General features: G+C 42.2%; 1 protein-coding gene across 1 annotated transcript; it reads right to left on the reverse strand.

Annotated features, from left to right (window-relative positions):
* Positions 1 to 1,048: 1,048 nt before the first annotated feature.
* NPY (neuropeptide Y) lies at positions 1,049 to 14,612 on the reverse strand. The gene is made up of 4 exons (XM_048838424.2): positions 14,454 to 14,612; positions 13,383 to 13,570; positions 5,501 to 5,581; positions 1,049 to 2,496 (listed from the first exon to the last, which is right to left on the reverse strand). The coding sequence occupies exons 2-4, from the start codon at positions 13,568 to 13,570 to the stop codon at positions 2,472 to 2,474; spliced, it is 294 nt and encodes a 97-aa protein (XP_048694381.1). The 5' UTR covers positions 14,454 to 14,612; the 3' UTR covers positions 1,049 to 2,471.
* Positions 14,613 to 18,235: the final 3,623 nt, after the last annotated feature.

The raw sequence follows: 18,235 nt of genomic DNA on the forward strand, positions 1-18,235 counted from the left end.
CTGTTTGTTCCCTGGCCTGATCCTGGATGCTGTGTCAGTCCCTCAAGCTGTCTCCACCCTCCCATCCTCATGCGCATGCATGAGTTTCTGCATAAACGCTCCCTATTTGTGCTGCTCCTGGTTCACCCCGTGTTTCTTATGAATCCAGAACTCCCAGTGAAAACAATACAATGTTGCCAACTCTCATGATTTTATTGTGAGTTTCTCATTTTCTTAAAGCCTCAAACTTCTGGAGTCATGAATCTCAGCTTTTTTTATAGAAAAAAATTAGGTCTACCCCTCACGGTTGTGGAAAAGTTTGAAAACATAAATCCTAAAGGCTCAAAAACCAGAAGGCGAATCAAAAGAACCCCAAATTTACCATTTAAGATAGTTTCATGATTTGGGGGGCCTGACTTGTGATTTTGAATGTTCCAGTTTCCTCAGTATTTGGAAGATGAGGTACACAAAGGCTCAGTTCTTCAGAAGGCAAGTTTCACTCAATACTATAAGAGCTTCATTTGGAACAGAGAGAACACAGGAAGATTTAGAAAGAAAATCCAAGATATTAGTATATATAATATCATTCGGTACCATGTTGTTTGATTGCTTTGCCTCTATAGTCAATGCCTCATTAAAACAATAAGGTAAATAAAACTTAACATCTTAGAGCTCTCACTAGCTTTTGTACACAGGTGTGTGCTCCATAAGATGAAGAAAATTCACAGAATTAGGTGGGACTGCAGAGAGTGAGTAACTTGTGTATATGCTTCTTCTTTAACCATTCCTTTCTCCATTCTGGCATATATATTGAAGATAATGCTAGGTAACTCTAATTTAACAATCATGGGATCTACTAACATCCTCGTTACCATCAAATTGTAGTCCCGCAAGATCACTAATGTATTTATTACACAATGCCAGAAATCAGTGGTAAATACAATATATATCTCATTAAATTCAATTTTTGTAAAGAATGCACCAGAATAGACCAAATATATAGTCTAAATCAATAAAGTGACAATGTAGGTGTTGAAAACAGTTTGCCTATTAAAATACCATCTGCGTGTTTTCTTTAAATGAATATGTTTTTAATGTTTCACTGAAGTAGGCGTGACATACAGTAACTGGCAAATGTCAAGGAACTACAAAATGTAACAACACATCCAGTGTGTATCTCTAACAAGCAGATTAAAAACCCACTTAAATTGTATAGATGTATTTGTGTTTTAGCTATATAACAATATTTGGAAAACAGATATGAAATGTTTATACATCAAACTTCCGAGCAGATTTTTTTCTGACTTACAATTCTGGTTGTGTTCTTTCACACAATCCCTATGCACTCATCGCTGACATATAAATAAGGGGTAGCATGCTAAAATATCAGGGATCAAGGACCAGAATCTGTACCACTCTATAGAAGAGGCCAAATATAATACAAACAGCTACTGACAATATTCCACACTGAATCTCTGACAATGAAAGAACCATATATAGAATGAGGGTAGAAAATGCTGTTATAACATTAAGTAGTTTTAGATGAAAATATTAAGGTTATTTTCAACTCAACAAGCATCAGTAGCTCTCCCACCAGGGTAATATGGATTTTACACATCGAACATTTAGAGAATAAACATCAAAGAAAATACCATGGTACCTGATCTAGGTACTCTCTGCTCATGGAAAGGGTGACTAGGACAGAAATTAGGAAAATTCTTTGTGTTGGATTCAGTTATTCAAAACTTTGTGTTGCAAAGGAAATATCAAACGTTCACTAGGTAGCTTTTCATGTAATCAACTATTAACCCTCAAACACTTCCAAATTCCATATTCATAGTCCTAGGAATTATATTGTTTCCTGTCATTTTATATATTGCCAAAATGAAGAGATTCAATTTTTTTAATTTGAATTCTTAATCAGTCTTGACTATTTAGCAGAATTAAACCTCTTTGTATTTTGAAAATGCTATTAATTTTAATATATGGGTTAATGTAAGTAATAAACAATTGTTCTGTATAATGATTAATGAAAAACACTTTCCAGATCACTTTATTTTCCTAAATTATGTAGGATATATTGGATGTTATGAAACAAATAAATCTGTATAAATCAAAACAGAAAAATTGAATTAAAGGCCCAGCTAAGTGTTGTAATTATTTCACTTTTCACAATTATTTTAATATTTGTGAAATGATCACTGTACATGCTACTTTAGACTGCAGGGAAGTTATAATTCGGTTTTAATAGTTTAAAACAAATCTTTACTATGCCAATAATAGTGTTGTTGTCTTTCATTTAATATGTTACATTATGGAATGCACAAATAAATTATTTAAATAAATGTATATACAAGTATGATGAAGGAAAAATGCTACAGAATTCAATACGATGGTTGCATGCACTGAGGAGTGATAAACTGTGATTGGTTTTATAGCAATAAGTATGGACTGAAAACTAGGAAAAGTTTGACGATGTGCTGAAATTTCCATCACCACATAGAAGGATCTTCAAACCTGTAACACACATTAAACATGTTATGAAATTTTCTCTGAAAGATTAGTGATAGAACCAAATAGATTTTAAGATAATTGATGATCTTTCAACAGGCAGAAGTAATAAAAGTTCTCACTTTAATACCACTAGTAGAGTATGGGATACATTTCCAATGTGACGTATGAAGACTGAATTGCTCCACTTCCACAAAAATGAATGGAAGTCAGGTGGTTAAATACCCACACATTATTATGTAATGGGACCCTAAATGTTGCTGCATCAGTGCTGTGTCTTTATAGTACTAAGACCCATTGCAGAATAATTTTATGCCAGTGGCTAACACTTAGTGCATTTCTGCTACAAAATTATAGCACGTAGAGATATAAACATGCCTATTAGTACATTTGTATCTCTGACTGAATTGTGTCTGTTGTACTGCTTAAAGAGAGAACTTACTGAATTTAGCAAAATTCTATAATGCTGTTCACCCAGAATTTAGTTTTTTCAAAAACTCAATCTGAAGGTAGCAGCAGTGATTGCTAAAAACTTAAGTGGCATTATTGCTTAATATTTTAAATAAATGATGTTTAAAATATTTGCTAAAGCAAATGCCACGGGCCCAAAGTATTTCTGTATCCTGGTATTGTACTACGTGCATACAGAAAGAGACACAAAAAGAGGGAGAACATAACTGAGACAAAGGATGATACACATACAGTATAAGGATTTCCTAATGACCACATGGGATCCACAAGATCAAAACCATGCATAAGAGAGACATTTGTATTAAACTCAGTGCTTTCCTTAGTTTCGCAGCACATTTATTTTTAATCTATTTTCCCTAAGAATCTAGTAAAGACGTTCTGCTAAGGGAGAAACTTTCTTTATATGTCCAAACGTACCATGTTAATTCAAGACACTTATGGAGTTTCTCTTTATTAGCTGGTAAGAGTGCACATCAGAGGAGACAGCCACTCTGAATACTATTCAAGTTTTTCTTCATACTTCATTAATTTTGGGTACAATGTCTAAGTTCACAGAAGTGACAGAGGCATGAAATGTGACCTTCTGGTGATGATACAGCCATGGGAAACTAGATCTATTCTCTAGCTGCCCATGCATGCAACTATTTCTTAAATATAAATACATACATAATTACTTTATTTTAAGTTATGAACTAATTTTAAACTGCTTTTATTTTTTAATAATATTGGACCTTGTTTTAATCTTATTGTTGATTACAATACCCTGTTGAGGGCATGAAATTAAAATCTCTTCCTTATAATTTTTTCCATTTCACATGCACACTCGTTTATTCTTTTTTTTTGTTCATAAGCTTTAAGTTATTAATGATTATTATTATAAATAAAGCATTGTAGCATTTTTGGAGTGGGGAAGAATCATGTATAAAGAATTAGATGGAGGAATTACATAAATTGTAACACTACATGTGTGCTGCCCAAAGCAGACGACACTGATAGCATTCCTTGAAGAATTAGTGTTTTGCCTGGTCTTTATAAAGCATAGAGAACCTCCATAACATATTTCACTACAGTTTACTTTAACATATACATCAAATCAGCGAGATAAATTGTATCATGGCAGGTGCACTTAAAGTCATAACCATAATGCTGTATTTTAACTTTGTAGTAAAATTTCCTATACTTGGGCCCGATCTTGTAAGTCTACTGCACAGACAACTTCCATAGGCATCAATGAGAATTCTGGACACAAAGGGTTTGCAGGATTAGCCCCTTCAGTGCCAGTGCTGCAATGATTTACATGTGTGCTTAATTTTAGGCACGAGAGTACTCCTATGGGGCTCATGCATATTGACTTATGAAACACAACAGCTGGCTTGGGCATTATGACATAGCTACGGTGAAAATAGTTTACTTCTGCAGTAGGCATACAATCACCAGCCTTTTAAACATAACCGTCAAGGCTTAAACTCTGCTTACCCACTCTTAACTACAATTAAGATTAAAAATACTATTTTACATCTTCATTAAAAAAATTGACTCAATCCAGATGAGATGGCAAGTAGAATTTTGCAAGACTGTATTAATCTTAGTCATTATTATACTATTTTAATCAAGATATGCCATTAGCTTAAATGGATATATACTTACAGACTGAAATTCACCCCTGTGCAGAGGTCCAACAGCACACCTATGCATTTTTGAGACCTCTGCTTTTTCCGCTCAACATCAAGTTTAAGTGGAATTTCAGTGATGCATAGATCTTATACTGGCCCTCTGCATTGATTGTCATACCTTAGCAATTAAAATTATACTGAGATAGTCAATAACACATTTAATAACATCAGCCACCTTGTTACAATGTTGTTTTATATAGTGTTGTAGTAAAATCAGACATCCAGAACATGGGCTTTCAGATATAGACATTCTTGTGTGTGCCAACCAAAATTTAATAACTTGTGACCTTTTCACTTTGTAGAATATTAGGCACAAAACTCATGCAAAATGTAATATTTTAAAGAAAGTCAATGTATATAATCTGTGTGTAGATTAATATAGGCACAGATTTTCCCACCTAAAGCTATTTTAAAAGAACCCAGGATTTCAGAGAGAAAAATAAAACTAAGAAAATTAACAATTAATGGGGAAACATGCCTCATGTTTCAGTATGTAGGTGGATCACCATCAGGGGTCAGGGTGGTATTCTGTGCAGCATTTCACAATAAGGGATATGCATTATGAGGATTCTTCCCTTCCTTTAAACACCAGGTATCAGCTACTGCCAAAAGTAAGATACAGTACTCTACTTGAGCCAGTGGTCTGATCTGGTATCATAGCCCTTATGTTCCTAGGATGTTTGTGTTGTTTTAATAATGGATAAATAATTTTATTTGTTTATATATATACATATATATAAACTGACATCCAAATACAGTGTTCTAGTTTTTGATGCTTACATATTTTCTGCCTATGAAAATCATTTACTGAAATCGTTAAATTTAAAATAAAAATAATAGTTATCACAATGCACTTTTGTACTTACCTAGATCTAGGAATATTGTCTGTGCTTTCTCTCAACAAAAGATCGGAGATCAGTGTCTCTGGGCTTGATCTCTTTCCATATCTATTAAATGGGGGAAAAAAATACCTATTTTTTCATACCTCCAACTTTAAAATTGAGACTAACTTTGGAATGTTCATATAAACCTTTATTGTAAAATGTTGTAGGGCAGAAGTAAAGGCAATTCTCCAGCAGGTTTAGTTGAACCCAGTTTGCTCATTTGAGAATGTGTCACTCTACTGTCACATTGGTTACAAATATATCAATAATTAGAACATATAAAGACCCCTCATATTGAAATATTTTCCATAATCACCTGTTATAATATACATGATAGAAACCGGACATTTCTAACATTTCTTTGTTTGGCAGGTATTAGCAGATATCCTACAGTCACACTTTTTGTGCGGGAGGATGTGCAAGGGAGGGAGGGAGGGAGGGAGGGAGAGAGAAGTGGAAATATAACAGCAGATCTGAGGTTTATGATCCTTTTCTACAAATGCAATTAAGGTTTTTTTGTTCAATTCCAGCACAGATTTGGATAGTGCTGCATCTTCCATCAGAAATTCATTGAGTGAGAAATCCACAAAAACTACCTGCCCTATACAATGAATACAAAAAGACTCATACTGCATCAAGTTACCATACATACAGACCAAGATTTTCAAAACTGACTAGTAACATGAGATGAGATGCCTTAAAGGGGCCAGATTTTCAAAATGTGCTGAGGAAAATCCAGCACCTTTAAGTTGTCTCAAGTGGGGGACCCAAAACTTGAGCTACCCAAACTCACTCGTCACTTTTAAAACTCTTGCCATCGTAGATCTTGTATTGCAAATCAGAGCTTTGTTAGTAACATGGTATGACAATTGTTGTCAGGTGTGATCTTTGTTCTTAGTAAACCTGACAACTGTGTTTCTATTCCTGCATTAAAAAAAAATATCCTGGAAAACAATAGAATCCATTAGGGGCATTTACTTGAAAAAATAATCCCAATTTCCATTTCTTCTAAAGGAATGCGCCCTTTTTCTCCTTTCTGAAAACAGTATCAATAATAAGCAGTCAGCTTGACAGGTAATCCATTACTGCCTGGGACCACTAGGTTAACAATAATAATGGTAACCACAAGAGAACACTTCCTTCACTATAAAGAAATAAAGATCATGGTTTATTACTTGTATGGATATACAGTAGAACCTCAGAGTTTGGGAATGGAGGTTGTTCATAACACTGAAATGTTCGTAACTCTGAACAAAACATTATGGTTGTTCTTTCAAAAGTTTACAACTGAACATTGACTTAATACAGCTTTGAAACTTTACTATGCAGAAGAAAAATTCTGCTTTCACTTTATTTTTTTAGTAGTTTATGTTTAACAGTACTGTACTGTATTTGCCGGGGGTTTTTTTGGTCTCTGCTGCTGCTTTATTGCGTACTTCTGGTTCCAAATGAGTTGTGTGGTTGACTGGTCAGTTCATAACTCTGGTGTTCGTAACACTGAGGTTGTACTGTATCGGCAAAATGACGGTAAAATTACATTGGCAAAGAATTACTAAATGCATGGGGTGAAATCCTGGCCCCACTGAAGTCAATGGTCCTCAAGGTGTCCCTCCAGTGGATTCAGCTAGATTGCAGAAGAGCAAACTTCCAACAAAAAAGTCTTAGCTTTTCTTGATATGATTTGTGTGATTTTCATATGTTTATCATGCTATATGACTGTGGAAACAAGGCTGACTTGTTATTATTATATCTTAATGACTGGATTTTTTCCATGGTCTTGGTCAATTTAGTATCTGTTTCAAGTTTTGGAAGCAAATTTCTGTTATATCAACTGACTGAAAATGAATATCTGAAAAGAACCAGCCGCCCACAGTGAAATGTTATTATAGTAATTCAATCAAGCGTGATGCTGAATCATATGTCTTATGCTCCATCACCACAAAGGAACTTGTTTCTAGTTACCTACTCCAATTAACATGGATGTGACTGGGACTTCCCCTAAGGAGGAATCTAATTTCCCTGATTAAAATATTTGTTTTAAAGACATTGATTAAACAAATTAAAAACTGGATTAAGTAGCCCATACCTTAGCAAAATTCCCATTGACTTCAATGAGAATTTTGTCTGAATAAGGACTAAGGAGGGTCCCTTGCAAGAGAGGAGACATGGCTCAGATAAATGAAGAGGATTCTTATTTTGAGATACTCGACACACTCTGTCCCTGAAGCTCCCTGGCTCCCAGATTGAGGACAACACGTTGTGCTGCCATACAGGGTGTCTGTGTCCTGAATAGGATTAAGCCATCAAGGAATGGAGTGCTGCCTGAAGGATCAGCCCAGGTGGCAAAAAAGGAAAGCAAATTCTTCTAATGTTAAATGTTCAAGGCTTGGGTGTGCCCCTTAGTTTTGCAGTCTCTATCACTTAGGATAGCCCTTGTACTCACAATAGAACAATGACAAGAGAACTGAACTGAAAGCCAGGGCTGAACACAAAATAGAATTAGTTGCCATTGGAGGAAATCCTTCATAAAGTCTTTACACCAGAGTTGATGGTACTGTCTCCATATCTATCTTGCACAATCCAGAGACTTTCCAATGACAGTATCCCAACCTACTGCTTGCTGTGTGGAAAATGTTTGAACAGTCACTTCCACCGAATAGTATTAACATTTTAAAGACCAAGGACCAACTTTGCAAAAGTGGCCAGTAGTGTTTGGTGCCCAATCTGAAGCCTGGTCTACTCCTAAAACTTAGGTCAACCTAGCACAGAGCTGTGAAAAAAGTCATGCCCTGTGCAACATAGTTAGGTCAATCTAACCTTCACTGTAGATGCAGCTAGGTCAATGGAAACATTCTTCTATCAACCTAACTACCACCTCTTGAGAGGGTGGATCTACTACAGTAACAGAAAAATCCCTTCCATTGCTGTTGTGTCCACAGTCGTGTTACAAGCGGTGTAGCTGCAATGCTGTAGCTGTCCTGCTGCAGCACTTGTAATGCAGACATACCCTTAGACATCGCCTGTTTTTCAGAGGTGCTGATAATCCACAACTCCAGTTTAACTCAAGGGGAGCTGTGAGCACTCAGCACTTGTGACAATCAGGCCCTTGGTGTCTCACGTTGGGCACCCAAAGCCATTTTTGAAAATTTGGGCCTGGGCATTCAAATCCTTTAAGGTGTTCAGCACCTCCAGTAGGGGTTGAGGGTGCTCAGAACCTTGCAAAGTCCTCAATATCAAAAGAATCTGCATGTAACAAAGGCTCTTTTTCGCATTACATATCTGATATAGATGTGAAATGGGAAAAATCTAGTGTTTTCTGAAATCCAAGTCATCAGAGATGGTTCAGACACATCCAGGGCCACCTGCAGAGCCCCTGGATTAGAGCCACTTTCTATAGGAATGCCCCCTTCTTGTGGTCTTATATTTAAAACAATATGTTGCATGTTTGTTTATAACATAGAATGGCAATGCATGCAAAGGACAAGCTGGGGGAGGCAAGAGATGACAATGACAAGCTGTGGGGGAAGTGAAGACGAGATGGAAAGTTCAGTGATCTGAAGCTGCAGGCAACAAAGTGGCAGGGCAGTGCCAGTTGCAGGAAGGAAGCCATTGTACAGGGACAGAAGATGGTTTGAGGAGGAATAGAGTTCTGACTCAAACAGCAGGACAGGGATGAGGCCCAGAGGAAGTTCCCAAGGTCACCACTGGAGAGGGTGAGAGTACAGTGGAGAAGGGCCCTGTATGGGAATGGAGAAGGTGAGGCTCAGGAAGTACAGTAAAACGTGCCTTAGTGACGAGCTCTGACAAGAGATCACTTGTCATGAGTGACTACTTGCAGAGGCCAAGGAACGTTTTTCCCCTATAATTTAACTGCGAAGAGTGACCACCTGTCATCTGCGACCAGCAACCACAATTTCTTACTCCCATCCATAAAAACAAACTTGTAGGAGGAAACCAATCTTCCTTACTTCTACACTACTGCTGGCAACGGCACTGCCTTCAGAGCCGGGTGCCTCGCCAGGAGCCACCGCTCTCTCGTGTGCAAACCTTTGAAGAGAGGCCCCTTCTTACAAGCAACTACTTTTGCTAGCTCCCATGAATGGTCATTCTTGGCAGCAGGTTTAACTGTAGTTGCGGGTAACAGTAGCCCATGGGAAAGGGACAGTAAGAGGTACTGGTTAAAGCAGCAGCAGTTGCCAGGAGGGATGGGACAGAAAAATGCAATCAGTAGCTACAGAAGCATCAGACGACAAAGCAGGAAGTGGAAACCCAAAAGGAAAGGGCACTTACCTCTGCCTCTTCCCCCTCAAACATACCCTTTCACATATGTTTCACCAACCGTGCGGTGAGTTGGAGGCTCATGGCTGGGCCTACGGGGTTCAATATCCACAGGGTAAGATAAGAGGCTCAGGGCTTGTCTACACTTGAAATACTACAGCAGCACCACTGCTATAGCACTTCAGTGTAGACACTATCTACACTGACAGGATGGGTTCTCCCACTGGTGCAGGTAATCCACCTCCCTGAGAAGTGGTAGTTGGTCGACAGAAGAGTTTTTCCATTGACCTAGTGCAGTCTATACCAGGGGTTAGGTCGGCTTAACTGCATGGCCCACGGATGTAGATTGAGCGACGTAGCTGGGTCATCCTAACTTTTTAGTACAGACAAAGCCTCAGGATCTTGCTCACACTCAGTGAGAAGTGATGAGCATGCCCAGAATTCTCTCTTCCTCCTGGCTGGAGCCTCTCTGGTTATATCTACACTTCACACTAAGCCCAGGCTCTAACTCAGGTTTGAACCCAAGCCCCCTTCCATCCACACACAAATCCGTCTGATTCAAGAACCTGGGTCCTCCTAGAACTCTGCTAAGGGTCAGAGCCTGCAGCCTGCTGTCACTCAGGTCCAAGCCCTGTCATTTGCAGTGTGGACGCAAATACGAACACATTAGCATGGCTGTGAGAGCTAGGTCCAGAAATTGTAAACCCAGGTTTATAATGCAGAGTGGACATTCAAGCATGGGCTTGAAAATGCTGAGTACACAAGCCCAGGTCCCACAGACACAGGCTTACTTTGTTTGCAGCTTACCTATGCCCTCTCATCACGAGTCTCCCTGCAATCACAGGTTCCATCAGGAGTGCTGGAACAATCTGTATAGTGGGGGTGCTGAAAGCCATTGAACCAAACTGTCAGCTCTGTATATAATGGAAACCACTTCAAGCCAGGGGGTGTGGCAGCACCCTTAGTTCCAGCACCTATGGGTTCCATAGCCTGCCAGAACCAGTCCTGAAAACCATCATCCAGTACTAAGTAAAATGAAATAAAGTTCTCACTGGGGAACTTTGACTTTAGTTATGCTGTTCATCATGAAAAAATCAATTCTGATCTAGGATCAGTTTTCCAAGACGTTTATGCCACAACATTTTCTATTATTACTGAAATAGGAAATGTGCAAGAGTTAAATTAAAACCAATTGCAAGCCTGTTGCCGTGGGTTGTTTCAGTGCAGTTAATGCACTGAACAAGAGAAACAGTGCATCATGTTTTTCAATTAAGTCCTATTTGGGCCTCCATTCCTCTGATTACAGTGTGGTCCACCCTGGAAAGTGACATTGTGAAACTGGCTTTGTAGGGTTCTATATTTGTTGTCTCTCAACTCTCTAATTGACTCTCCAACTCAAATTTACTCCATTTAAAAGTAAAATGATTGTTCCCCCTGCTTGGCACCTGGAATATAAAAATCAAACTTGATTCTTTTTTCCTTCATGCCTTATCATCAATAAAGACTTTGGTTCAACATTCTATTTATAATATGCACACCAGAATGGAATCTAGCTCACTCATCCCTGCTATACTGACTTTGCAGAACTAAGAGGGGTAAGGGGGGAGTAAAATCTTGTTTTTGTCACTAAAAGAAGCAGATATGAATATGATATATATGCAAGCAGTGGATCTGTTAAGTAAGGTGATGTCATTTTTACACAGTCACTTTTCAGACTGGAACCACACTTGAAATACTGTCTAATGCAGTGGTTCTCAACCAGGGGTACCATGTACCTCTGGGGGTATGCAGCTATCTTCCAGGGGGTACATCAACTCGTCTAGATATTTGCCTAGTTTTACAACAGGCTACATAAAAAACACTAGCAAAGTCAATACAAACTAAAATTTCATTCAAACTATGACTTGTTTATACTGCTCTATATACTAGAAGTACAATATTTATATTCCAACTGATCTATTTTATAAATATATGGTAAAAATGAGAAAGTAGGCAATTTCAGTAATAGTGTGCTGTGACACTTTTGTATTTTTATGTTTGATTTTGTAAGCAAGTCGTTTTTAAATGAGGTGAAACTTGGGAGTACGCAAGACAAATCAGACTCCCGAAAAGGGTACAGTAGTCTGGAAAGGTTGAGAGCCACCAGTCTAATGAATAAATCAGCTGATATAAGAAATTGTATTTAGGAAATGGGATATGAGAGAAGAGGTAGGAAACCAATGTAGTGAATTCAAGTGTGTGAAGGAAGGGGAAGATGATATGGGCAGAGCCATGGGGCGGAGAGAAAATTTTGGCATCTGCATTTTATATGAACTAGAGGGAGGAAAGCAAAAGCACAGCAAAGAGGAGGTTCCAATAGCCTAGATGGGAAATTATCAGAGCATCGGCTTTTCTGGGCAACGCTTAGTTCAGAGGAAGCTTTCTCTTCTATTAGCCAGCTGAACTAAATCGGACTGACGCCCCCAAACAAAGAGACTTGACATTGTAATTTTACCTTTCTTTTCAATCTGAGGTTTCACCACACACATCTGCAGTAACATGAGCAAGTCAGGGCCATTCCTAGGTAACCATTCTAGGGAAGGGCAGACTTGTCTGCCGATACAATGCGCTCTTTAATTATTTGTTAAGTGACTGGTGTACTAAGCAGCTGTCAAAACAAAAGATTTCTGAATTACTACAATTCTTCAGCAACAATAAGAACTGTCACTCGCACAGATAAACACCATATGAGACACAGCGGCAGCAATGGAAGTATGAAATTGTTCTGCTTTTTTCCCTGTCTGTCTCACACTCTCATGTTCCACGTTTACATTTTATTTCCCTCTTTGCTTCTGCTGGTGCTCTCTCCATGAAATAAACTTCTTTTGACTTTTGTGTTCCTAGCAACGAAAGCTCTTTGTGTTAAAACCTGACAAGACTGGATGAGACCAGCCTCTAGAGCCCATATTGGAACCACTCCACCAACCCTTTATTACATGTTATTCGTGTTGGAGGTCACATTTACCTCCACCTTACACAAAACCCATGTGCTGTATCCAGTCAGGATCTGCCCCATCATGAAGAGGTGGCTGTGGTTGCTACAGAAATGGAATCCACCCTTAACCGACTTTTTTCTCTATTACTGTTTTTCTTGGGCACCTCATTTTGTGAATTCATAAGTGCTCAGAGCTCTGATTGGAGCATTTTAGCTTCCCCACAGTTGTGCCCCCCTCACCACTTCGGCACTCACATTGCTGTTTCCATACCCCTCACTGGACCATGCTCAGCCTCTGGTGCCTGATCTCAGCCTTGACGGGACCGTCCCTCACATCTGCCCACCTGGCTGGTGTAGAAGGACCTATGAGCTAGAGATCCTGGAGGAGTCAGACCGCCCCTCGGGGCAGTGCTCACTAGTGGCTACTGTGCGGAGGGAAAGAGCCCCTCCTACAGAGCAGAGCCTGGGCGAGATCAGAACGTATTTTCCCAGTTTGTTTTCTGAGAAAGGCGGTGGGGATGAGTACACAGGCTTCCCCCCACCCACCTACCCACCCAGGACAGCTGGTCTGTGCTCGCCCTCCCTGCCCGCGCTAGGGTGCCCGGTACCTACCTCTGCCTCGTGATGAGGTTGATGTAGTGCCTCAGTGCCGAGTAGTATCTGGCCATGTCCTCCGCAGGCGCGTCCTCGCCGGGGTTGTCCGGTTTGGATGGATACGCCTCCGCCAGCGTCCCCAGGCAGATCAGCAAGGACAGGGCGAAAGTCAGCACCGACGGCCACAACCGCATGGTCCCCTGCATCTGCGCGACACGCGGGCGGCGGAGGCGGGAGAAAGGAGCGTGAACGGGCGGGCGTCTGGCTGCCGCCGAGCCCAGAGAGCCGCAGCCCCTTCCCCCAGCCCCCGCGTCCCGGGACAAAGCGCTGCGGGGCGGGCCTTGGTCAGTTCCACCCGCACGCGACTTGCAGCGTCTCCCCCGCTCCCCGGTTTCTGGCGGGCATCGGCCACGCGGGCGGCTCGCGCTGCATAAAGTCACCGCGCCCCACTCGCCGCGCGCGCTGAGCTTGTGCAAGGAAGTTGCGCTTGTTGTCACCTTCGGGGGGCGGGGGGGGGGGGTGCGTAAAATCTGGCTAGAGCAGCAGCCCCGGGGCAGAGCAGCAGCCCCGGGGCAGAGCTGCGCAGGTGGGACAGGGCACGCTGCGGGGAACACAGCGGATTTTCTAGGAGGATGCTAGGAGGAGACCCGCAGCCTCCAATGAAACGTGAGTGGGGAGAGAGACCCACGCACCGGAAAACTTGATTTCCTTTAAAAAAAAAAAAAAGCATGAGGGGGGGGGCGGTGGCTGTTTATTACCCCCTGGGCTCCACGGGCTGCTGAGCTGTTCCCAGCCCAGGCAGGAGGCGGCACCCAACCCGCGGCTCTCCCGCAAAAGGGGCAGAGGCTTCGCACCTTCTCCGAAAAGCGGAAGAAACGGCTGTTTCTGAACGCGAGCCCGGGCGGGCGAGGAGCCGCCGGAGACCGCGGCCGCGGGGCCGGGGCTCACGCGGGGAGCAGAGCCGCTCCCGGCAGCCACGGGGCAGGCGAGATTTTGAGCCGGGGTCCCCGGCCCGCTTTGCACGCGGCGGGCCGGGCGAGCGGGTCAGAGCCGCGTCCCCCGGCCCTCGGGGAAGCCCGCGGTACTCACGGCCGGCTCCGTCGATGGGGCTTTTCCCGCGCTCAGGTCGGCGTCGCGCTCTTGCCAGTGGCTCGACTCTCCGGTCTGTGGCTCGGCGCCTCGCCGAGGTTTTTTATGGCCTTCCCAGCAGGCAGGAGGGGCCTCGGGCGGTCACGCTTGACGCTTCGGTGACTCCAATCCCCTCGCCGCCTGCGCCCTGCCCCGGGATTGGCACCAGAGGCTGCTGCTGCCTCTTGACACTGACATCCCCGGGGGAGGGGAGAGCGGGGTGGCTGCTGACGCCTCCGATGGCTGGGTCCCAAGGCAGCCCTTCCCCCCTCCACACACCCATCTGCACCGCCGGGCACCTCCCCCGCCCAGCAGCCGGGTGAAGCTGGGGCTACCTGGCTCCGGATGGACCCTCCCCGTTTTCCTCTCCAGACTCCCACCCTGCGCTGTCAAAACTGCAGCTTCTCCTGCTGCACCAGAACAAAAAAGCCCTGGGCCCTGGCACAAAAGGGTCTCAAAGACTCCGGTGCAAAACCGCTCTCTTGCTAGATCCACTCACTCCCAGATTCCGAAGCCTAAATGAGGTGTCGCTGCTCCTACCGCACCAATAAACACAGCACATGCTGGAGCAATGGTAGTTCAGATGCCCTGGATCTTACACCTGAATCCTGCCAGAGACAGCCCTTGTTTTGCACAAATCCTCTAATTCTACAGGATAACTAGAGAGCAGGTGTAGATATGCCTCTTACACCCAAAAAAACCCAATACAAAACCACCTGATCCCCGATGCATCCTGGCACAACAGCACCACAGAAAACTTGCACTGCCAGATATAGTCAATTTTTCACCCTAATCCCAGAATGTCACTCCTTAAATATAGAACAAGATTAATTGCTCCTATTACACCAAAAGGCACCAGACTCTGATGTACAATTGCATCATAAAATCCAGATTTCACATCTGGATCCTGCCAAAATTATAGCTAAAGACCCAGAAATTGTACCCTCCAAATAGAGAAGTCTTGAGGCTTATCTGTTCAGGGAAATTGATCAGCTATAGCTCTGCTAATATAACTCCCCATATGGACACTCTATTCTCAAGTAAGTGACTTTTTTCAGTATAGCTTATGTCACTTCCACAGCAGAGGATGTTCAGCACCCCACGTAACCTATGATGCCAGCAACAGCAAGCCCCTCAAAGTTCCAGGAGACACCAACACTTCAACTTTCTTAGACCATGGTAGTGCTCACTGAATCTGGAAAAGAGAAACTGCTTATGGTAGTGGATGCATAGGTCTCTAAAGCCGCTCATAATTTGTTGCAAGGAGTTTTGTGGAACTATGGAGAGATTTTATAAAGTAACATTCAGTAACCTAACAAAATATGGAAAATATATGTTACTAAATGAGGTGAAGCCAGCCTTTAAAATCAAATCATTCTGATTGACATCTTGCCTTTAACCCCCCCTCCCCCACTTCAGCACTAATACAACTTTCTTTCAGTTATTTTTTTCTTTAGATTTAAATAGTAGTAAAACATAAAATGCCTACATAAGAGCGCTAGGCCCCCTGACAATTAATCTTTCAACAATGTAATACACCAGGCAGAATTAAAAATCAAACATTCAGACAGGAACAAATTAACTCAGCCAGTAGGCCGTCTGAAAAAAAGCTCCTTTCCACCTGCATCATTTCAAGAACATAGTCAAAACCTTCTCCAAAAACCCTATCAAACAAGTGCTTTGTGCAGCATGCCTGGAAGGTCACCCAATTCTGGCTATTTCAGACCAAGGCAGGGGAGCAAGTTCAAGAGACCCAGGGCCTCAACAAGATATTAGCCAATAGTTTATGATTCAGTAAAGCAGGGGGTGGCCAACATGAACCTGAGAAGGAGCCAGAATTTACCAATGTACATTGCCAAAGAGCCACTGTAATACGTCAGCAGCCCCCATCAGCTCTCCCACCCTGCTCCCAGCACCTCCCACCCACTGGCAGCCGTGCCGATCAGTGCCTCTCCCTTCTTCCCCACACCTCCTGATCAGCTGTTTTGTGGCATGCAGGAGGCTCTGGAAGCAGGGGGAAGGGAGAGAAGTGAGGGCATGGCAGGCTCAGAAGAGGGGGCCGAAAGGGATGGAGTGGGGGCAGGGCCTTTGCAGAGCCACGGGTTGAGCAGTGAGCACTCCCTGGCATGTTGGAAAGTTGGCACCTGTAGCTCCAACCCCGGAGTCAGTGACTATACAAGGAGCTGCATCTTAACTTCTGAAGAGCCCCATGTGGCTCTGGAGCTACAGGTTGGCCACCCCTGCAGTAAAGCATTGACCATGACACAGAAAGAGAGACTGTGGGTTATATTTTATCCCATGTAGAAGACGACTTTCAATGAGTCTCTATGCCTGAAGTAACCCTGAAATAGCCAGGGGCTTTGGCTTTTTCCATGGAATAGCCAGGGGCTTTGGCTCCTAAAATCAGCAGCTCCAGAAAGCGATCCACAGAGCTCTGCACAGCAGCTCTGGTAGCCCTCATCCCCCAAGCAGCGCAACTCCTGCAGGACTAGTAAAGAGACATCATATGCATGTTATCTTGTAAAGAGTTACCCTATTAATTCTGCAGAACTGTACTAACACTGGCTGACTCCCCCAAGGAGGCTCACTGGAAACCCAGGGGTTCAGCTAAAGAGTATGCGATAGAAAGCAACGGCTCCATGGCTCTACCACTTCCAACTTTGCCTCCAAAATCCTGCTGATTCCAAACCCTGCAGTGCTTCAGTTAATTAGTTTTCATAGGGTTCTGGGAAGTTCGGATGGTGGTGGCAATGGCATATTGGGAGAGCACGCTCCAAAGCTGGCATTCACCATCTTTACCACTCTCTGGCCTGGCCCTGCTTGATTTGGCTCCCATCAGCTCACAGAAGTGGAGAAGAGTTTACCACATTAATACTTTTAGTCTGCAGTGGTGTTGGAACCATGTTGATTCCATAACCTTATAGAGACAAGGGGGATGAGGTAATATTGGACCAACTTCTTTTATTTCTTGGATCAAAGATATTAATACTTGCATACAGTCTGAAAATTGAGACTCCTTGCACTCCAATATTGCTCTTATTTCTAGTACTAGTGATTCTCAAGATAGCACCCATTAAAATCAAGTTGAAATGGAAATAAGAGTAAATGACGAAGATGGTAATCAGAATGAAATTAATGTAAAGTCCAGTATCTAAGGATTTACAGGGCTATAACAAATCCTGCATAGTGATAAAAAATCTGCGAAAATACACTTTGTGTGCATGCCTGTATCATTCATTTATACTAGGGACCATCTTTTGCTGTTGGTGTTGTGTATTTGAGGAGCACTTAGCCCTTGTCCATAACTGGGGTTCCAAGTTGCTACAATAATAAATAAATAAACAAACAAACAATAGCATAGTGGTTCATGAAATATCAAACCATTAATTTCTCACTGTTCTTCAGAATATCACTGCTTTTTTTGTACCAACATTTAATTTAGGAAGCCCAAGACCTTGGACCAGTATATGTTCAATCTCTGTATATATGTGAACTCATAAATGGGCTGCAGTAATATAAATAATGTCAACAGTAGGGTTTTTTCGAAGTTTTAAATAGAGAGAACAGCACTCTGGGGCATTATCTAGGCCATGATTCAGGAAAGCACATATGAATGTGTTTAAATCCATCTTTTTTTAGGGAAGCACTTGAGCATGTGCTGACCTTTAAGCATGTGCTTAAGTCCCATATCATACATTTAAAATTAAGCACATACTTAAGTACTTTCATGGATAGGGATGTAT

The sequence above is a fragment of the Caretta caretta genome, chromosome 2, assembly GCF_965140235.1.
Source record: "Caretta caretta isolate rCarCar2 chromosome 2, rCarCar1.hap1, whole genome shotgun sequence".
Lineage (NCBI taxonomy): Eukaryota > Metazoa > Chordata > Testudines > Cheloniidae > Caretta > Caretta caretta.